This window comes from Serpula lacrymans, assembly GCF_000218685.1.
Source record: "Serpula lacrymans var. lacrymans S7.9 unplaced genomic scaffold SERLAscaffold_7, whole genome shotgun sequence".
In the NCBI taxonomy this organism is placed as follows: Eukaryota; Fungi; Basidiomycota; class Agaricomycetes; order Boletales; family Serpulaceae; genus Serpula; species Serpula lacrymans.
The window spans coordinates 1,272,703-1,294,585 of record NW_006763296.1 but is presented as its reverse complement, the minus strand read 5'-3'; the positions used below and the strand labels follow the sequence as shown (position 1 = coordinate 1,294,585).

At 43.5% G+C, this 21,883-nt stretch overlaps 7 protein-coding genes across 7 annotated transcripts; 3 read left to right on the top strand and 4 right to left on the bottom strand.

Annotated features, from left to right (window-relative positions):
• Positions 1-43: 43 nt before the first annotated feature.
• On the top strand, positions 44-3,513 carry SERLADRAFT_438237 (uncharacterized protein; the record flags this gene model as incomplete). The annotated part of the gene is made up of 10 exons (XM_007318567.1): positions 44-238; positions 354-448; positions 502-937; positions 1,002-1,056; positions 1,118-1,866; positions 1,922-2,050; positions 2,107-2,375; positions 2,430-2,613; positions 2,663-3,217; positions 3,277-3,513. 10 exons carry the CDS (start codon positions 44-46, stop codon positions 3,511-3,513), a joined length of 2,904 nt encoding a protein of 967 aa, XP_007318629.1.
• A 210-nt stretch (positions 3,514-3,723) lies between these two features.
• SERLADRAFT_438236 (uncharacterized protein) lies at positions 3,724-4,628 on the bottom strand (the record flags this gene model as incomplete). Its single annotated transcript, XM_007318566.1, has 6 exons — positions 3,724-3,796; positions 3,852-3,953; positions 4,006-4,184; positions 4,236-4,296; positions 4,349-4,472; positions 4,535-4,628. 6 exons carry the CDS (start codon positions 4,626-4,628, stop codon positions 3,724-3,726), a joined length of 633 nt encoding a protein of 210 aa, XP_007318628.1.
• A 131-nt stretch (positions 4,629-4,759) lies between these two features.
• Positions 4,760-6,669, top strand: SERLADRAFT_468170 (uncharacterized protein; the record flags this gene model as incomplete). Its single annotated transcript, XM_007318565.1, has 8 exons — positions 4,760-4,944; positions 4,998-5,122; positions 5,182-5,274; positions 5,340-5,460; positions 5,518-5,885; positions 5,939-6,162; positions 6,214-6,310; positions 6,365-6,669. The coding sequence occupies 7 exons, from the start codon at positions 5,035-5,037 to the stop codon at positions 6,574-6,576; spliced, it is 1,203 nt and encodes a 400-aa protein (XP_007318627.1).
• Positions 6,670-6,740: 71 nt separating this feature from the next.
• SERLADRAFT_468167 (uncharacterized protein) lies at positions 6,741-8,129 on the bottom strand (the record flags this gene model as incomplete). The annotated part of the gene is made up of 5 exons (XM_007318564.1): positions 6,741-6,910; positions 6,979-7,104; positions 7,163-7,298; positions 7,353-7,696; positions 7,754-8,129. Coding segments are annotated over 4 exons (765 nt in total), but the record flags the coding sequence as incomplete, so codon positions are not given.
• Positions 8,130-13,992: 5,863 nt separating this feature from the next.
• On the top strand, positions 13,993-15,031 carry SERLADRAFT_438232 (uncharacterized protein; the record flags this gene model as incomplete). The annotated part of the gene is made up of 3 exons (XM_007318563.1): positions 13,993-14,535; positions 14,587-14,787; positions 14,843-15,031. 3 exons carry the CDS (start codon positions 13,993-13,995, stop codon positions 15,029-15,031), a joined length of 933 nt encoding a protein of 310 aa, XP_007318625.1.
• A 5,456-nt stretch (positions 15,032-20,487) lies between these two features.
• Positions 20,488-20,907, bottom strand: SERLADRAFT_438229 (uncharacterized protein; the record flags this gene model as incomplete). Its single annotated transcript, XM_007318562.1, has 1 exon — positions 20,488-20,907. One exon carries the CDS (start codon positions 20,905-20,907, stop codon positions 20,488-20,490), a length of 420 nt encoding a protein of 139 aa, XP_007318624.1.
• Positions 20,908-21,129: 222 nt separating this feature from the next.
• SERLADRAFT_438228 (uncharacterized protein) lies at positions 21,130-21,537 on the bottom strand (the record flags this gene model as incomplete). The annotated part of the gene is made up of 1 exon (XM_007318561.1): positions 21,130-21,537. One exon carries the CDS (start codon positions 21,535-21,537, stop codon positions 21,130-21,132), a length of 408 nt encoding a protein of 135 aa, XP_007318623.1.
• Positions 21,538-21,883: the final 346 nt, after the last annotated feature.

Below are 21,883 nucleotides of genomic sequence, written 5' to 3'. Positions count from 1 at the left end.
GGATCTCCGACCTTTTTATAAAGTCTTATAAGGAGCTGCGCGTATGCCTCGCCGCACCTCAGCTCGTACTGCTGCATCTTCCTCAACGCCCCGTGCTGCATCACCCGCCTATTCTACCTCTGCCCAGTCTCTTTCTCCCGAGCTCCAGGAGCTCCGTCGCCAGTGGAAATGGGCTGCCTTCAGCCAGTTTTTCTCCACCTTCAGCTCCCTGTTTGCGTTGAGTGAGGTCACTGTGACGGTTAGTATCTTTATGCAACCTCCGTTTCCCTCCTGTCACCCACAGATACCGCGGGATGTGTCTATCCCCCCACCTCATATTTTATACTCTCCACTCACACCTAACTTCGTTGTAGGACATCGAGGATGATCTGACCTGCGCAACTAATTCTGTGCTACCTCGTATCATGCACAGATTACTCTACACCCTAACTCAAGATAGAAAAATATCGTGAGCTCAAACTTTCCTGTTTACCTTTTTATTCACGGTCTTTCTCTTGGCAGCCTCGATAATTGGCAGACAGCTTTACGAAAACAGTACAACAAACGAGACCCAGATAGCAATCCGATCGGCCCCATTGAGCTGGACCCTTCTGCGAACAATCCTCAATCGTCCAGGACATCAGCAGCTCCCGACTTTGGTCCCAGCGGGAATCTGGCAGATGAAAAGGGGGACGAAACAAGTGCATATGCACTGGACCAAGCATGTATCACTAAATACACAACAGAGGACCCGCTGGACGCTCCAGGAGTCCAAGAAGAGGAAGGTCCTAGTTCACCAGTACAACCAAACGAGTTACCTACAGAAGACTCAAAAAATTGGCTTGACCTTCCAATGCTCACGAAACTCGAGTCCATGCATACGCTCATGGAATGGCAGTTTCAGAATCCCCATCGGTTGCGTACGTTGATGAAAGATGACGATGAAACAGCCCAATGGGTGGGTTGTTGTGCCTTTTGCATTTGTCTCGGTTTCATCCACTTACGAATGCTTATTTCTTTAGCGTATTGAACCGATTGGATACGATTCCCAAAAGAATGCTTACTGGTTGATCGGAGGTATGTATTCCTTCGCGGCTGTATTAATATTTTCGGTCGTGCCTAAATGTCGCGTTTTTAGCTGATCGATTGTGGATTCAACGTGAACCTCCGAGAGCAAACTCAAAACGAAAGCGCGGTGCCAAAAGTAACAGTATTGCACGACTTGGTTCGTTAACCATCTCAAAAGGCTCGCAGCGGTCTAAGAAGCGCCAGCGTGGGGATATTGATCCGGACGAAGATGCTCCTTCAAGCAAGCGTAATGCACAATTAGGTCGTCCTAGAACACTCATTGATTTTGTTCCAACTGGCGCAAGGGGTGGCCGAGCTGCTAAGGCGCGTGCCAATCAGAAGCTAGATGCGCAGGCCAAAGAGCTGGCCGAGTTCCAACAACAAATGTTACAACATAGCCGTAAGCAACATGATTCACCAGTCATTACCACGTCTAGTCCAAGGAAGCCGGTTGGAACTAGACTTAGTGCAAGGTTACGAGGTGCAATAGCTGAGGAAGAATGGCAGGAGATACCTCAGGAGTGGCTCCTTGGGGACTCAGCTCCCAAAGGCTCGACATCTGACAGAAAAGCGACATCTAATGGGTTCGCAGGGAAGGTGCCGAAGACTGGCCTAGAGAGCGACATAGAATCTATTAGTGACCTTACGGAACTTAGCGAAGACCCCGATGATGATGCTGGTGGTGGGGGAACACCTTCTCAGGATGAGGTTACAGATCACGATACGGAGAGACCCAGGGATTGTGTGACAGTATGTCCTATAGACTACGCAGAAGATTTAACCCTCAAGGTTCCAAACAACTTCATTGAATGGGAAACAGTGAGCATTAACTGAAACAATGACACTGCTTGTATTGACATTTTATTGGCACTAGATATGCGTTACATTACAAGAATGGGAACGAATCGCAGATCGTTTCGAGAAGGCTACACATTATTCAGAAAAGGTTCTGTATAAGACGCTGGCACACGGTATCGTTCCCGTCATTACAAACGAATTAAGAGTAAGTTGTACATGTTACATTTGGTGATAGCAGTTGTTAATATATGTCATCGGAAGGAAATTGAGCGCAAGCGCCGGCTAGAAGAAGCCGTCGTTCATCGAAAGCGGTCCTCTCGAATCGCAATAAAAGAAAGTGAAAAAGAAGAGGCACGGATGGCTGCGAAAAGAAAGGCTGAAGAGGTGGAGAAATTGAGTCGAGCACGAAGATTAGAAGTTCGCTTGCAGAAGGAAGAAGCCGATAGGCAACGCAGAGAAAATGCCCGCGAGCAGCGCAGGAAAGAAAGGGAACAGAAAGACAAAGAACAAATAACCTCTGAGGGTGCAAGGTAAGGGTTATACGATGGATATCTCAGCTCGCTGATTCAAGCGTCACTATATAGACCCAATGGTGTCCTCAATATTTCTGGAGGAAAGATTGACCTTCAATCGGTTATCCTTACACCTTCCCAGGATACAAGGAGGTCAACGAGACTACTGAGTGTTCCAGGCAGCGGCTCTCGTACCCCCATGGGAGAAGAGTGGGAGTTAGATTGTGAGGTCTGTCATAAACGAGGCATCAATCAGGTGAGCCATCTGATTTTACGCTAAGGGCTGTCATGGATAATGGTTAAAGGATGACGGTACTCCAATGATGTGCTGTGGCTTGTGTTCCAAGTGGCAGCATATATCGTGCCACGACAAAGCTGATTCCATTGCTGGTCGACAACAACGAAATTGGGACAGGGAAGAGTTTGTCTGCCAACGTTGTAGTTTAAGCACGAAAACCTCGATGTTTGACCAGCAGCTGCCGTTCCAAGGCATTCCATCCAAACCTCCGTCTCGTTCTGTCGGTCATCAACCATATTTCCTTCCTGGCTTCAGTGAACAAAGAAGTTATGGGAGCGCAAGTTACTACACTGATGGCTTTCCCAATGGACACTCTAATCATGAACAGCATCAGTCCGATTTGCGGGTTGCTGCTATTGCCCCTAGTAACTCTAGACCAGTTCCTCAGTCGTCTCATTCTACCGTTACCTTTGCACATTATCAGCCTCACCAGCGTGGATTTTCCACTACTCTCCCTACTCACAGTGTAGAAGACCCGTCACATCTCCAGGCTTCTCAACATCCACAATATTCTTCACAGAGGTCAGGATATTCAAACGTTGCAAGGTACCCGTCCTTTCAGGTGAGCTAGTGCATGCATGCATATCGCGCCTATTCTAATCGTATGTTCATTGTGTAAAGGCTCCTTTCACTCAGACCAGTCTTCCTCAGTCTCATGATGGGTGGAATAATCGGTCACCTTATTCCCGAGACTACTCGTCGTACAGCTTGCCCAATGGCTCAACGTCTCGTACCTCACTTGTGCAGGAACCCGACCATTATATCAGCCGCCCTTCTGCCACCCCTCAGATGCATCCCTCTCACCTACGTGTGGACAGCGGGCAATCTTTGAATCATTATCCTACTTTTCCACGGTAATGGTGGGTGGATTTGGTAGGGATCTTGAAGCATCCGCACCTGGGTTTTGGTGTATTTTTGTTTAATTTATGGCCTGTATTCTTAGGTATATATAACTATCTGGTTCATTCCAGGACATGTTCAAGGGATTTCAGGCTACCAAATAGTACTGAATGTCGTTACTCGGGATGAATGTAGAATTAAATTACAGGGATAATCATGTAGGCGAAGTTATCTAATGGTTTCATACATTTTGAACGGCGGAGACGTGAAAGGGAACGGGTCCCCGTCAGAAGCATGATCTCTGGACAATAAATTATCATGGTGGATCATGGAGAGAATAAGAATAATGTACGTACTCAAGCGGACCGAGAACTCTCAAACCTCGTATATGAGTATCCTTCCCGCTCATATGATTAGCTACCACGATAATTTGCAACACATAGGCGTGCACTGGTTTACTAGGGTAATATTCGTCTCCTGCCTCCGCTTTGAAAGGGATGTGTGACTCACAAGGTGTGGCCATCTTCGTCAGGCTCAGAGGAAACATCAAACGTAATCCAACCATCAGGTTTGTCAAGGGTGGCTACGCGGACATCTTGAAGGTCACTTGGGCCCGTCCCTGCACGTATTGCCAACGTGGACGGGGTGTATGAATCATCTTGGGGCCAGCTGAGATATATACTGATTTTCTGAAGAGGACGGTAAAATCAAGACAAACAAAATGACTAGAAAGGTCGAACCTGTATTGCAACTTTACGAGGAAATTCGATGGTTATAAAATGAGGCTGAGGTCCGTCTGAACTAGAATTGCATGCTTTAGTGCCAAGTTGTATGGAAGAGACTGGAAACTAACTGCCAAAATGTATCTGGGTCCCCATCCCTGAGACACTCTGTCCCAAAGCCGAACTTGTATGATGATACTGACCACTTTGCTAGACGCCCAATATCTGGCCATGGCAATACAGGTGGCGTCCGTGCTAGTGAGGAGAGAGGACTGAAACAAACTTCTCAGTTTTTTGATATCGAGAAAGCTGCGAACCTGAGTGAATGAGCGGCATCCCATCTACCGACTGTGGGGCTTCATGCTGAGGACCTCCTGGGCTGGATTGAGCGTTGATATTCGGTGATGCCATGTAGAATAAGCAATCTGTTTGCCAGTGGAGTGATTATCTAGTAGAGGTCCAGAGATTATTACAGTAATATGTGAATGTTGTTTTCTGCGGTTGATCTATATTACAATTTATTCCTTGAGTGTTTTCCTGGTGACGACCGTGACTGTCAGCCTCACTAGTTCACTGGAAGTTGAGGCTTTTCAGGTTGTTTCGACTTGTTTCGGCGGAAGTTTATAGGCTATAGCTACTACAACTTGAACCTGCAGCACAAGACACAGCAAACAGTTGCATGGTATTTTCATATAGGAGAACCCCCCCAAGTCACAACAGTAACCCAGTGAGCTCAAGTTATCAACGTCTTACTCAAGCAAGAAATGACTTATAAGCTAGCAGCCTCCTCTTCATCATTAGATTCACTACTAACGATATGTCCCACAATGAAACGTCTGGTCTTCACCTGGACGAATATCGCCGTTATGGCAGACAGATGATACTAGATAACTTCGGATTGCCAGGTATGTAGCTCTTAATGCAACATGGACTCGCTGCTACTAATCAATATCTTCACATATAGGGCAGCTTAAACTGCAACAAGCTTCTGTTGTCGTGGTAGGAGCGGGAGGCCTTGGTTGCCCTGCTTTGCAATACCTTGCAGCAGCCGGTGTAGGTCTGTGAGACAGAACTATCTCCCTCTGTCTGTGGTTCGGGAAGCTCAAACATGTTCAAATTGAGGTCGACTGGGCATCGTGGATCACGACAAAGTTGAAATATCAAATCTCGCACGGCAGATCCTTCACAGTGAAGAAACGGTGGGCATGTACAAATCCATCTCGGCAGGACAGAGTATCCGCAAGTAAGCCCGTACCCGTACACCTGTCAAACCATGATTTCATATTAAATCATGCATTAGATTGAATTCGAGAATAAAAATCGATGTCATAATCGAGGCACTGCACTCTTCGAATGCTGTCTCTCTTTTACAGTCCTACGATATAATTTTAGACTGCACTGATAATGCGCCGACTCGCTATTTGCTCTCGGATACCGCTGTTCGTCTCGGAAAGCCTCTCGTGAGTGGTGCTGCGCAAAAATACGAAGGACAGCTTTGTGTGTATAACTTTGGCGTCGATGGTCCTTGTTATCGCTGTCTTTTCCCCAAACCTCCAGCTATTGAAAACACAGGAACCTGTGAAGAAACTGGAATATTGGGTCCCGTAACAGGTATCATAGGAAATATGCAAGCTTTGGAGACCATTAAAATCATAGTAGGGTTGCACGGTACGCCAGGATCAATCTCCAGTTTCTGATCTTCGAGTCTCATCCTCACGTAGACCAGAAGGCATCTATGTTTTTGTTTTCTGCTATTTCAGTGCCTGCATATCGTGCAGTTAAGCTTCGTTCTCGAAGAAAGACATGTTCAGCATGTGGAGAAGAAGATGCGAAAATTGGAACAATCGAAGAAACTGATTATGTTGCATTTTGCGGTGGCCAGAGGCCAAATTGGGAAGAAAGAGGGTTGATAGATGACAAGCCTGGCTTTCGAGCCAAAGTCAAGGTAGGAATGTAGATTGTGATTCACCGTAAAAGATCTTGAGCCATATTACAGAGCCTAAAGGACGATATAGACGCGAATGGAAATGTCTGCGTTATCGACGTCAGATCGCCAACAGAGTTTGGAATATGTAATTTGCCGGGTTCTAGAAGTACAGGTTCACCCTATCTCCTCGCCAAATTCCAATCTGACTGTCATTCTCAAGACGTACCTCTCTACCAATTAACAGCCAATCCGGCTCTATATCTTCCCGAAGAAAAAACATCGCGTATATATGTCGTGTGCCGATTGGGAAACGACTCTCAGATTGCTGCTGATGCGTTAAGAAGTGTGGAGTCTGACATTATGATCCAGGATGTAGTTGGCGGTTTGAGAGCGTGGTCGGAGCAAGTAGATTCTAAATTTCCAATCTATTGACTTATAAATGCCCAAAATATTTGTTGTTATATTATACGCAACAACATAACACAGAAAAACAGAAGTAGCTCCTTCAGTAGACTGGTTAACGATATTTCATTTCTCTGGTCACAGCAAGTCGTTTGGTCAGAATTTGTAAATGTGATGTAAGGTAGAGTCATACTCAAACCAGCCTTGAGCCACTTGGGGATCTTTTTCTCCAGCTTTGAAGCAGGTGGGGTTGATGGAGCCGATGGTGGTTGAGATTGGTCAGGATGGTCGAAGCTTGGAGGCGGCGGCAGATCCATAGCCTGAGCTACTATGGACGGTGACAGTGGCGCAGGAAAGTCAGAACCTGACCATGATGATTGCAATTCAGTAGCGTCCACCATTTGTGACAGCAATCTGTGATAACAGACTAACGATTGAGAGACTCATCTTCGAACCGCAATAGAAGGACAGAAGATGGTGCTAGATGAAGTTCGGCAAGCGTCAGGTCGCGAACTTTGGGGTCAGAGACCTTGAAGTCCTGTTTAGGTGGAGTTTGATCTATAATTTGGTTTTCATATCTTCATAGACGGAATGATAGCTGGCGGGAGTGACGTACATAGAACGAATTTGATAGGTTTTACATTGTCTCGAAGTGACGACCGTACGAAAGCATAAACAGATCGTATTTTCTCGGTCGAAAGAAATACCTTCTCGAGTTGCGTTCGATCAGTGAATCTGATACGGATGGTAGTCTTCGATGCGTGTGGTCGACATACAATAAAGTTGGAGATGGTATGAAGACCTACGTTGGGCCATTTGTCTCTTTTCGCCTTCTCTGTTGCTTCACGGACAGACCGAATCTGCAGAGGTGCATTAACCAACGATTGTGTACGTCCAGACAACGTCGCTTGAGCTGCTTTCAAATCAGCAGCAGTTGGTGTGAAATACGAGTCAGGAAGGTCATCTTGGCAAGCGAGACGTTTCAATATAGCTGATATAACATTGATATGAAACATACGGGTTGCTTGAAGTGCAGTAGTCGGTCTATATACTTTGAACTGCGGTATCTCATCTGCAGCACTAATAGTGGTCGTCTGATCCTGCAATAGCGATGCGCCGGGTAGCGCATTCTCAGTCATGATTGAGAAGACTGCAGTAGAAAGCGCAAAAATGAGATGTGCAAGACAAATAATAATGAAACCTTTACTAGCAAAGGGGTATTGGGTGTATTTCAAGTTACTACATGCACAAAAAATTATAAAAACACCTCACACAATCCACCCAACACTATGTAACTCGTACCAGTTTGCCTAAAAGTCAGATAATGATAAGCAACTGTACGCAGAGCAAGGCACGAGCAAGTCAGAAATATTGTAGATGTCTCATTCCACTGGCCTCAGGGCACGCCGGCGAGCACACCTTTTGGAGTAAGGCCAGTGAATATCGAACGCAAATTACAAGGATACACATCATGATACGAAACCAAAATGAACGTACTCACCAGTTTACAAGCAATTAACTATACGAAAACGGATGGAGATGGGTGCTTGCGAGGAAGTATTGAAACAAAAAGGATAAAGTCAGGAAGAAACTTGAAGAAGGGAGGCCCGGGGATTCTTTATACATTCACATTGTGACTTGTCACGGTCACGTGCTATGGTGCATAACTTGGTGCGAGAAATCGGCAACTGATATTCCTGGTCCCACAGTGACCAGGTTTGATACATCGCATTCCTCGTCGCAACTCGTTTAGGACCGACATCCTACTTGTACTTGTTTGTTTTTCTTTGGGTGGCTTGGCACCTGATTTTTGGCATGCTTCTACATATACTGCTACATGTTGAAATCTCTACTTCACCTGAGAATCACCTCATCATTCACTTCAGTCACCCCCAGCTTCCTGGCTCTTAGCTTGAATTTTTACTGTATTGCTATGTAGCTAAGAGCCTTGATTTTGCTGGGACGTCCTGCTTCCCAGTCTGATGTCCTGAAACAATGTTATGGATGTCCTAATAGTAGATATCCCATGTGTATCTCTTTACAAGGTCCCATAACTGCAGCCATGAAGTGTAAGTGGGAGTGTAAGTAGTCTCCCCTAGGCATACCATTTAGGAATCTCTTCCCATCAAGCAGCCAAACAAACATGGCATCCACGGCATGCCTTCCAAAAATGGTATTGTCACATGGAGCGGCAGCACTACCACAAGTTTGTTAATGTTGAATGTTGAAGTGAACATACAACAACCTGTTTTGCCTACAGGTTGTATATATATCCACCACCACTTAATGGTACAATACTAATGAACAGTAAATCTGCAAACTTTTGCTTTAATCTTAGTCCCTAATATTTTTCTCCGCTTCATTTCCAACCAAGGTAGTATTCCAACAACTCACAACCAGCACCAGGCTTTGAACTGTAGTACTTCACTCAATATGATCAATTGGCCTTCAAGTATAGCGTCAAATATTCAAAGAGAGCCTGTATAACATGCATGAGTTGAATAAAAGTGTTGGTTTACCTGTTCCTGTAGCGGTCACAAAACAGCATATTCCTGCCATCAATAAGGCTCCCAATTACTTCTAGTTGGTAGTCATGTATCATGGGGCATTTGAGTATCAATAATGTATCAATTAAGTATATGGCCTTCATACTGTAAGGCAAAAATACAAAGGTAGATTGGCCATATTTGCAGGACTGAGCGACATTGAGTTGGATTGCTTCGGCAGACACGGCAATACGGACACAACGTGTCTGTTTGTCCCCACATGTGACTCGCTTAGGGAGATTCCTGTACTACAGTTTTTGTCCTCACTTTGGATGCAGACTAGAGTGTAAGTGGGACTGGTGATGAGGCTCTCAAAAATAACCTGCCCTCAACTGAAATACATATAAGTGCATTATAACATTATTTACGCATGCAGTAGTTTGAGCCTCAGTCCATGGCAAATATTTTTACATATGTTGTCTTCCTGGCCTGTATTATATTCTGATTTTTTCTTAACTGGATCTACTGAATTTGAATTTCACAATAATGATATTCCATCTCTTTCTTATTTCTTTATGGAAATATGATCAAAGGATTTGTCTTTATAAGTATTTTAACTATACAAAATATCCTTGGAGTAGTTTGATAGTAATTCTGCCATGTTTGAGGCATGCCTTTATCATCAAGGAGAAACTAGATTATCATAGACACCACACATTATTTTTCTGTAACACACCTTCACAATGAATACTCTATGACAAGGGTTGAAACTAATTATTATTTTTACTGTTTTAAGGATAGAATTAACATATGCCTATTTGTGGGACATTCCAATTATCCTTGGGGTGTCCCAGACTATTTTATGGGATGTCCCAATTATCCTTGAATTGTCCTATATGAGACAGCCAAGCTAGTTTGTGGGATATCTCACTTGTCTTTGGAACACTGTACTATTTTAACCTTAGATTTGTCATGATGCCATATGGCAGATAACCCAAATCTAGTTTTGATGATAATCACATATAATCCAGGTGGGTAACATTGGTAATGTGTGCTTGAGCATGATTTTTGAGCTTGCCTCACAAAGAAAAAAGATAAAGAGGCTTCTAATTTCAAGTTATTTGCCTATACAATAGAATATAGGAGCTGTTTGATGTTAGAACTCATATGTCACATGTTGTACAAGCCAGAGAACCTATAAACTAAGCATGACAAAGTCTCATACCTGACCCCCTACAAACCTGATGTCAAAATAGTACTGTAACAACCAAAAATTGTGTACTCTGGCGCAAAACTCAGACAAACAAGAGTGAGGGAAGTAGGAGTGGGTAAAAACCCCTTAGGATAAGACTGAGTTAGTTGTGAGTGAACAACAGGAGGACTCATTGAGGAGTCCTTGATCTATTAGGGTAATCATACAACTACAGGCTATTTGTACATGTATACTATACAGTTGATGAAAGTGGTGGCTGGTGATGTCATAGGGCGCAGCCCATGTGACCAGCTCCCCTGTGTGAGAGAGTTGTATCTAAAAATAGAGAAAGCTGCACAGCACAAGAAAGTGGAAATGGAGTTTGAACAAAAGGAAAGTGCTGCATGACACAAGTGTGTGAAAATGGAAAAGAAGGTTTAATCAGAGATTGTAAGTTAAGAGTCCAAAAATTGTGTATTGTAACACCCTCCTAAGGCTTGACTTTCAGGCAAGACCAAGTACCAGAGATAGTAGTTAAATTTTCTGGCATAGGTTGAAAAAAAGAATTAAAAAAATTTAAATCTATGTCTCTAAGCTTCCTAGGAGCCAAGGGTTTCTTGAAATAAAATTCATGAACAGCATCATGGGAATTGTCCAGATGGGCCTCTGGTTCCCACATTCTGTCCTTGTCTCTATAGCCCTTCCAGAGAACTAGGAACTTTAATTTTCCATGCTTTAAGTATGCATCCACCACACATTCAACTTCAAATTTTTCTTCACCTTCCTGGGCAACTACAACCGGTCTGGGCTGGTCTATGCGCTGTCCAGGCAGCAGTCCTTTGTAGGGTTTTGCATGGCTAAAATTGACCGTGGGTACCACCCTCATTCATTTTGGGAGTTCCAGTGTTACGGTATACAATTTTTGGACCTTTATAACTTTCATTCTCCTTTTTAACTCTTGTCTTATTTTTCATGCACTTGTGCCATGTGGTACTTTCCTTTTGTTCTGACTTTTCACTTTCTCTTGCTGCACTGCTCCTTCTCATTTTTAGATACAGCTCTCTCATGCAGTGGAGCTGGTCACAAGGGCTGCACCCTATGACATCATCAGCCACCACCCTTAACAACCATATAGTACAACATATACAAACACCCTGTAACAGTATATATACCCCAATCAATCAAGGAGACTCCTCAGCAAGTCCTCCTGTTGTTTACTCACAACGGTCTTATCCTAAGGGATTTACCCACTCCTACTTCCCTCACTCTTGCTTGTCTAAGTTGTGTGCCAGAGTATACCAACTTTGCTTGTTACATCCAGCTCCACTGTGTTTGGCTTGATTTCTTTAATCCGGTAAGGGCCAATCCATTTTTGGCCAGTTTTCTAGACTACTGGTCTTTTAATTTTAAGTGGTTGGTATCTGGCCAGACCAGGTTGCCAACCTTGTAGTCAGGGGTTTTAGAGTGTCTATGCTCTGCCCTGTCTTTTATCTGCTCTGCCGTTTTAAAAAGCACCTTGCATATTTTGTCCAAGACAGACTTCATGTCTTTGACCATGTTTTTAGCAGTCTTGTTTTTGCTTTTACCAGGTTCCACACCCATTTTGAGAAGGTGAAACCTTGTAACTTTGAATGGTGCTTTTTCTGTAGCCGACAACTGTTTGGCATTATATGGGAACTGGGCTATTTTTAGCTACTTGGCCCAATCTATCTGTCTATCATTAATCAATATTCAGAGATACTGTTTCAATTCCTGGTTGAGTCTTTTTGTTTGTCCATCTGTTTGCAGATGGAATGCTGTCAATAATTTAGGTTTGATGCCCATCATCTGGCATAGTTTTTTTTGTAAATTTGCTAGCAAATTGAGGTCCCCTATCGGAGATAACCGTTTCCCACAACCCGTGGATAAACCACACAAAGTATTAAGATAAGTGTGCTATACCAGCAGCGGCAATTTTTTTGTTTGTGGGAATGAATACAATTTTTCTTTGGAGAAGCAATCTACTACCACCATTACTGAATCATATTTATTTGATCCGGGTAGATCTGTTATGAAATCAACCAATATATCTTGCCATGGACCAGCTGATATTGGGTTTGGCATGAGTTTATCGGCCAGCGGTTGATGAGATTTCTTTGCCATGACACAGCGAAGACAACACTTTACATATTCTTGTATGTCTTTCACCGTGCCAGGCCACATGTAGTTTCTGGAGATTAACTCCATTGTTCGTTGCCACATGCCCAGCCACTGGTGTGTCATGATGTCTATTTATTGCCTTGATTCTTGCAGAATCAGGCACATAGATCTTATCTTTGTAATGGAAGAGCCCGTCTTCCCATAACTAGTTTTCATTGCCATCAAGGCGCACCTTCTCTTCTGAGGAGATGTTTTTCTTGAAGACTTCCAGAAGATCAGAATCCTGCCCGATTCTAATATTGGCAACCCTTCATTGGTTTATCAGGGTGACACCCTTGTTGTCATCTTCGATGCTGTTGGCATGATCCTCTCTTCTGGACAAAGTGTCCGCTTTCCCTATAGAAGTACCAGGCTTATGAATCAAATTATAATTAAACCTAGACGAGTATACTGCATAGCGGGCCTGTCTTTAGTTCAAGTCATGGGCCGCCATCATAAAATACTCCAGACTGTGTCCAGATTTAAAATTGGTGCCTAGCACCTTCTAAATAGTGCTGCTAGTGCTTTAAAGCTCAAATGATGGCCAGCATCTCTTTGTTGTAAATTTGATAGTTGCTCTCTGTAGGCAACAAATCGTGCAATAAGTGTAAGCACAAGGTCTCCAAAGATCATCAGGGCATTTGATGGATAGAACAGCTGTTACGATAACACAATTTTCGGACCTTTCCTTTAATTTTCATTCTCTGCCTTAACCTTTTACTATAGTTCACACTCCGTGCCATGCGGCACTTTCCTTTTTCATTCTAACTCCACTTTCTCATGTGATACTGCCTTTATTCTTCTTTTAGACACAAAGTCTCTTACGCAGTGGAGCTGATCACACGGGCTGCACCCTCTGACATCATCAGCCACTGCTTTTATTAACTGTACAGTATATAGGTACAAACACTCTGTATTAGTATAAATACCCCAATAGATCAAGAAGACTCCTCAGTGAGTCCTTCTGTTGTATACCAACAAACTCTCTGCAGCTTAAGGGGAAACCACTCCCTTATTACTACCTTTGTAGTGTGGTCCTGTGTGCGCCAGAGTAACCAACTCTTGGTTGTTACATTAGGACTCGCTCTTCTACTCTCTCACACGTTATGCAAAAAGTCTCACTGGGCACCCGGACTCCAGGGTGAAGGAGATTTGGTTATTGTTTGGGAATATCCCGCATAGCAAATAGGTGCGCTCTTTGCGACGGCCTTGTAGTGCTTTGGGAGAAAAAACAATACCTTTGATACACGGCCCCCAGCATTAAGGGGAGTACTTAACTCAGCAGTCGGTGTGGAACCGCTGTTGATTAGAATTACATACAAAACTTCACCTTCTCTTTCCTCTGACCAGGCTGGGCACTTGCCTCCGCCAGTCTGGAGAAGGGTTGACAGCTTAATAAGCGGACCACCCCCTGACAACCGTTTGGACCAGGGTTTATTACGAATACTTTTTATATACTTTTTCAAATACTATAGTGTGAGTAGTTGGAGATTGAGATCCAATACTCAGCTGGGAAGAGGTTGATCCGCAGATAGCAAGCGGGGACCCCCAGTTACCTTTTTTTTACATTACCAAAGAGAACAAGTCGACATGTCGTCGCAACCAGATATAAACAGTCTGCTGCACAACATGTGTGCACAGATTCAGGCGTTAACAAATCAGCTCGCCGAGATTCAAGCCGCCCCAGCAGCGGAATCTACGGTTGAGCAAAAGTTCAACAAGAAAGTCGAGATTGTTGCTGACCCCGGCGCTTTCAAAGGAGATAGGGCGCGATTTGCCGAATGGTGGATCAAGCTCCAGATTTGGATCAAAGCGAACTGGGACGCATTCACTGATGATTTTGAAATAGCGACGGCTGTGCTATCAAGGCTGAAAGGACCTGTGGCGGGTCAATATGCCCAAGTAAGAATGCAGGAGTGCTACACAGCGGGAGTGTGGCCTACCTGGGATGATCTCAAAGTCGAGATCGAAAAATACTTCAAACCCCAAGCTGAGCGTGACGGGGCACATCAGCAAATCCGTACCTTCAAACAAGGAAACATGAGGACAGATGACTTTGTTACCCAGTTTCTGGCCCTCTCCATTCAAGGGGGTCTAGGGAATGAACATGCAGTGGAGTTGTTGAAGCACAATGTATCACCAGTCATTGCCTAACAGCTCTACATACAAGATATGTGGAGCAAGAACCTTGCAGCAGCTGCTGAGGAGGTTCGAAAAATTGGTAGGGCGATAGAGTTCTACAATATGCAATTTGGTGGCGGGTCCACCACCAAAAACAATGTATCCCAGAGGTGCCCTGGGTCATCAAACCACCATAATCACTCTCACTGGTTCAAACTGTTTGGGCTGCAACCAGGGCAGGGAGCCCCTATGGATATCGGCGTGGTCCAGGGCTGACAGATACGCAGATTCAAAGGGAACTGCTACAATTGCGGCCAAGAGGGACACATGCCCCAAGATTGCAAAAACGGGGTGCCGGCCGCCCAACAAAAAAAATAATCAAGGGCGCCAGGCACGCCAACTAGAAACAGAGAAACCCGACAATCAGCTCCAGACTCTGGCCGGTCGTTCATACGACGAGATCCGGGCCTTCTTTTACAACCAGCAGGTCGCTGAGATAAAGGTTTAGGGAAAAGAGTTCGGAGCTTAGGTCACTTGGGTGCCTTCGCTCCACAAAACAACAAAGTAAACCACAACAAGGTGGCCCCTGCTCCGGGGTGTTGCACGAGCAATAATGGAAAGAAGGGGGTGGCTCCCCAAATTGTAGATAGATTTCTAAATTTGTTATCTGAAACCTGTACCTGTATGAAGCATTGTGACTGTGATATTTATAATACTACCGCTGCACCAGCGTCTCCTTTGGAGTGTGGCCCCAGCGAGACAAACACTAGGGTGTTTGATTCTGGTAAAAATAAAATAGAAAAAAATTTAGCTTTTGACACTTTTTCTTCTTTGTTGGAGCCACCCTTTCCCAAAATCCCAAAGTGTGTGTTGATGCGCACATATTTATTCCAAAAAGAGATCCGTTTAGACATTGGTGTGAAAAACCTTGCCCAGGGCATAGTACACCCAACCAGCGCACTGCTTGATTCAGGTGCTAACAGAATCTTCATATATCAGGTCTGGGCAGAGAAAATTGGACTCCCCCTTGTAAAATTAAATGTATCTATTCCCATCTATAACATTGACGGTACACTTAACGCAGGTGGCTGTATCACAAATGTTCCTTTGTTGTCGAATACCAAGGATACAGAGAACAAGTCACTGCCGAAGCTACCCAACTAGGGAAGATTAATTTAATCTTGGGCTGGACCTGGCTATTCAAACACAATCCTGACATTAACTGGCAGACAGGGGTTGTCACATTGTCACGTTGCCCTCAGGAGTGCGTGAACATGGGTAAACCGAATCACGTCCGTCACAATGAGGGTCTTGAGAAGATAAACGCTGGTCACGTTTATGAGCTCAGATCTCCAGAAAAGATTGACGATGATGAGGTAAAACCCAAGGAAGAGATTAAAAGGCTGGTACCTCCCGAGTATCATAACTTCTGGAAAGTCTTTTCACAACATAAATCAGAGCGCTTCCCAGAGGCTAAGCCTTGGGACCATGCTATAGATTTGAAAGACACCTTCAAACCGAGAAAAGAAAAGGGCACATGATTCCCCTCTCTGCTCCAGAAAGAGATGAGGTCTCAAGTTCCATAGATAAACAACTTAGGAAGGGTTACATCAGACCTTCCAAAAGCCCTATAATGTCCCCGGTGTTCTTCATTCCTAAAAAGGATAAAAAGAAGTGTATGATTATGGACTATCATTACTTGAATGAGTACACGGTTAAAAATGCATATCCACTGCCTTTGATCAGTCAGCTAGTAGACAAGCTGGCTGGTGTCAGGATCTTAACAAAGATGGATCTCCGATGGGGGTACAATAATGTACGCATCAAAGAAGAAGGCCGTGTTCACGTGCCATCAAAGATTCTTCGAGCCCCTCGTTATGTTCTTTGGGTTGACCAATTCACCGGCAACCTTCCAGAGCATGATGAACAAGATCTTTGCGGATATGGAGAACTGTGTTGTCATTTATATTGACAATTTGTTGATATTTACAAAGTCGGATGAAGAGGCTGAGCATGACAGGATTGTGCAAGGAGTCCTTCGACACTTACAGAAACGGGACCTATTTGTCAAACCCAAAAAATATAACTTTAAAGTGAAGGAAGTAGACTTCCTTGGTATGATAATTGGCCAGAACAGAATCAGGATGGACCCTGAGAAAGTTCAAGCTATATTGGATTGGCCTGAACCTACTTGCGCCAAAGGAGTTAGGGCCTTCCTGGGCTTAGGTAATTTCTACCAAAGGTTTATCAAAAATCTTGCAAAAATCACGAGACCGTTGAACGATGTCACTAAAAAGGATATCATTTGGCACTGGGGTGCCCAAGAACAAGAAGCTTTTGATAAGCTTAAACAGGCATTTACAACAGCGCCCATATTAGCATTTCCAGAATTAGACAAAGAGTTCCGGCTAGAAACTGATTCTGATTTTGCTACTGGGGCTGTTTTGTCAATTAAATGCCCTGACAATCTTTGGAGACCTTGTGCCTATTTATCACATAGTTTGTCGCCTGCAGAGCGCAACTATCAAATATACGACAAAGAGATGCTAGCCATCATTAGAGCCTTAGAGCACTGGCGGCACTACTTAGAAGGTGCTAGACATCAATTTGAAATTTGGACTGATCATAAGAATTTGGAGTATTTTATGACGGCCCAAGACTTGAACCAAAGACAGGCCCACTACGCAGTATACTTGTCAAGGTTTAATTATATATTAATTCATAAGCCTGGAAGCTCTATGGGAAAAGCGGACACTTTGTCCAGAAGAGAGGATCATGCCAACAGCATCGAAGATGACAACAAAGGTGTCACCCTGATAAACCAATGAAGGGTTGCCAATATTAGAATCGGGCAGGATTCTGATCTTCTGGAAGTCTTCAAGAAAAACATCTCCTCAGAAGAGAAGGCGCGCCTTGGTGGCAATGAAAACTAGTTATGGGAAGACGGGCTTTTCCATTTTAAAGACAAAATCTATGTGCCTGAGTCCGCAAGGATCAAGGCAATAGATAGACATCACAATACTCCAGTGGCTGGGCACCCTGGGCGGTAATGAACAATGGAGTTGATCTCCAGAAACTATATGTGGCCTGGCATGGTCAAAGACGTACAGGAATATGTAAAATCCTGTCTGAGGTGTGCCATGGCTAAGAATTCTCACCAACCGCCGGCCTATAAACTTATGCCGAATCCAATACCAGCTGGTCCTTGGCAGGATATATCGGTTGATTTCACAATGTTACGATAACACAATTTTCGGACCTTTCCTTCATTTTCATTCTCCGCTTTAACCTTGTATACTTTAGCTTTCATGCATGGTGCCACGCGGCACTTCCCCTTTTGTTCAAAACTCCTCTTTCTCGCGCCGCGTTGCCTTCTTCTTATTTTTAGATACAATTCTCTCACACAGTGGAGCTGGTCATGCAGGCTAGGCCCCATGACATCATCAGCCACTGACTATACCAACTGTACAGTACATAAGTACAAACACTCTGTATTAGTATATATACACCAATAGATCCAGGAGACTCCTCAGCAAGTCCTCCTGTTGTATACCAACAAACTCTCCACAGCTTAAAGGGGTAACCACTCCCTCATCACTACCTTTATAGTGTTCTTGTGTGCGCCAGAGTAACTAACTCTTGGTTGTTAAACACAACGGATCTGCCCGAGTCGATGTCATGCACCAAAGTTGATTGGTAGCATCAACAGGTGTCAATAACGAAGTGAATATTCAAAAAGACTCGCCTTTGCACCACACAGGCACAGTGCCACATGGAATAGTAATTAATATTGCCTTTTTCAAACTTGTGGCTGATCAGCACCACCTCTATTAGGCAATCCAGTCATGCTCACCTTTGCTTTTCCATTCGGTACTTTCCGCTTTTCGGCATTTTGGCAAATTTTTGCGTCGCCACTGGCTACACATTGCATTGTGCCCTGGGACTCACTTGTTCCAAATTGGGACTACTCCTCTCCCTCCCTCATTTGACCAGGTGGTCCAACGCAACCGTCCATTGGTAAGGCCATGGAACTGTTGGATTTGGACTAGGTGGTGGACCGGTGGCTCCAGTTTCTTTTTTTTCAGCAGAACATTCATTTACAGTGCAATTATTTTTGATTTTTGAATCATTTTTATGGACACATATTTTTTAGAATGCCTGACTGACAATAAAAGAACTGTGTTGATACTGATAGTGTTTTGCCTTGCCCTTTTTTTACTGTATCTTTCCATGACATCATGATTTTCCTGCTCTCTTTTTGCTATTGGACTTTACTTTATGGCTGTACAAACCTGTGACATTACTCACAGCATTCATTGTTCTATCCCTTTTTTTTTTCCTTTTTTTTTGACAATCTTATCCTGTACTACCTACGCAGGATTCATCAGCGTACATTCCTTCCTTCATGTTCTTTCTCATTCTTTTTGCACAGCTATACTGTGCATAGCCTACTTTTCTTTTACTATATAAACCCCTGTATTTTACCTTGTAAAAAAAACAAGAACTTGAATCCAGACTTCTACTCTAATCTCAAGTTCACTACTCACTACTACTTGTGATTCAGTGTGGTCACAACACTTCCCACTGCTACCACTGTCAACTGCTGTCATCGTCACTTGTCACTTTTGAAAGTGATTGTCATCCCTTTTGATTAGAGTCCTTCTGAGCACTACAGTCTGTGTGTCAGGAGCCTGCTATCACTGGGAACTTTGTCACCTCATCATATTGTCATTCTCAAACCTACCTTGTGCTACGATTAGCAAGGTAGTGCTCGTCTATACTCGCCACAAAGCCCCTATCTTCCTGCATTCCAACTATCCCTCCTCCTCAAAACCATACACCCATTCATCTTTGGGTTTTACTTTGAAGGATCAGTATACATACCACCCCACAAACAACCAGACCACTCCACTGTTCTAGGAGGCAAAGCCCATAAACAAGTTCCGTGGAATCTGGGAGGATTGTGTGTTAGTTTGTTTTTGTGTGTGGTTTCTGCTAACAACAGTTCTCATCATCGACACTGTGGTGCCTGTAGCTCTTATCTGGTAAAAATATTCTGGAATCTCGGTTCTTTCGTATTTAAGTGGATTCACCTAAATTAGCTGATCCCCCTTTTGGAAGTCTACTTCTTCGGAGTATATTTCCAGGTCTTCCTCAGGATCAGAGAGTTGGACCTTTTGTTTACATTTTTCCAAACATCTCTCAAACCTTAGATCCAATTTCTACCAGTCAATGCTTAGGTTATGTTTTAATAACCATTTATATGCTAGGAACATTCTTCCACTGCCAAGATTTGTGACAGCAAAGTGAATTCTTTTGGAGTGGTCATCAATTTCTATTTCGAGTTCAACAAACTCTTTGATGGCTCTATCTTTATTTAGAGTTCCATTGGCATTGTATACTGGTATTGGTCTCAGAATTCTATGTGTTTGGTACTCCTGTTTCTTCACAAATTTAGAGTCTATGCAGCTTCCTGTGCATCCGCTGTCTAGCAGCACTTGGATCATCTTTGCGTGTCTAGTGTAGTTGTTTTGCAGGTAATATTTATTTGATTTCCCTGCATTCCTCGGATGTACTTTTTTGGAGTATGAAGTTCCAAGATAGCTAACTCGGCATCATGTAATAATAATGTGTTGAGTTTTTTGATGGTTTCTGTTACAATTGACATACTAGCACCTACTTATGCTTCACTTTTTGTACTTTTACTTTACTTTTTCCAAGTCACATGACTGATCATATGACCATTTACTTTACTTTACATTTTTGGACTTCTCATAGTCACATGACCAATCATGTGACACATCACCTGACCAGTGTCTAGACTCATTATGTGACCAGTTATATGCTAAACATTGGACTTTAAACTTTATTTACAACTGTACAGTACCTCATGTATTTCAGTATATATACTGGAGCAATACATGGGGAGAGACTCAACAAGTCCTCTTCTAGTGTATACCAACATTAGTAATGACAAGTTCCCTCCTTTGATAGGTTGTACACTTCCTTTTCCTCCACTGAGATTTTGTTGTGATTGTGCTCCAGTGCCGCAAGACTGTGTCTTGTTGGTGTTGTCACAGTTTCTCTTGTTGCTTCTTGTCCCTTTTTGTGGTGTGTCCAGGCATTCAAGATTCTAATAGATCTTTCTTCCTGTTGGTCTCCAAGCCTTTCTGCAACCCACTTGGGAGTCCATGCTGCCGTCATCAACTTCCTTTTTTCTTTTTCTAGGTTTTTATTTACATGGGTGCCTGACCTGTCTTTCATAGTCTCTACTGCACTTTCCTCTGTAGAGTGTGCTGCATTGGGTATGAGAATTTCTTTAGTATCCGCTGCTGATGCTGCACTTTTTGATGATTTGCCCGCCGCCGTAGCTGTGTTTGTCATTTCATCGTGCACCGCTTCTGCTGCGGTTGTACTTTTGTTTGGGGTTTCTTTTACCAGTCCCCTCTTCTGGTTTGCATCTTTTATGTTGTTCCTAACTTCTTTCTTTGTCTTTGATTCTTTGCATAAATATATTTTATTTGTAACTATAGTACAGGTGGAATCATCAACAGGGAGGGTTGACATATTCAGGCTTGGCAGACTGATGCTTCATCGGTTGCCTCTTCAAAAATCCAGCTTTAGAGCTTTGCACTCTTCTTTTGACAATGCCGCTATCATTGTGTGCAAGTCAATCTTGTTCTTCCCTTCTGTGGGACAGAACTTTCCAATGTGTCCTTTGACTCCGCATTTAAAGCAGAGTCCTTCTTTCCTATATTTAGCCTTGTCTATTTCCATGGGTTGCCCAGTACCCAAATAAACAGTTCCAATTCTGTCTCTGGTTCCAGAATAGGCTTTTTTTCCGCCTCCATCGTCCTTCCTCGCTCTGGTCCTCTTTGTCTGACCAAAGTAGCCCTTCTTCTCCTTCTCTCTTTCTCTCCAAGTCTGATCAAAATTAAGGAGTTTCCTCCATTCTTTGTATTGATCTGGTGGTAACCCTATAACATAGAGTTTGTCCACAAGCGTGTTATTCATGTTCTTTTTGAGCAAGGTGATTAAAATTGAATCATCCTTGTACCCTGCTTTCCTTCGCAGGCTGTCAAATTCTAAGAAAAAGTCTCTAGCTGTCTTACTTCCCTGTTTTAGTTGCAAGATCCGGTTTCTTGCTTTCTCTTGTTCATAATTGTTTTTGAAGGCGTTTTTCAGCCTTCTTTCAAAGATCAACCATCTTTGGTAGTGTGCCTGTAACAACCAAGAGTTTGTTACTCTGGCGCACAACTCAGACAAGCTATAGAGAGGATGATGAGGGAGTGGTTACCCTTTAGGCTTCAACAAGTTAGTTGTGAGGATACAACAGGAGGACTCGCTGAGGGGTCTCCTT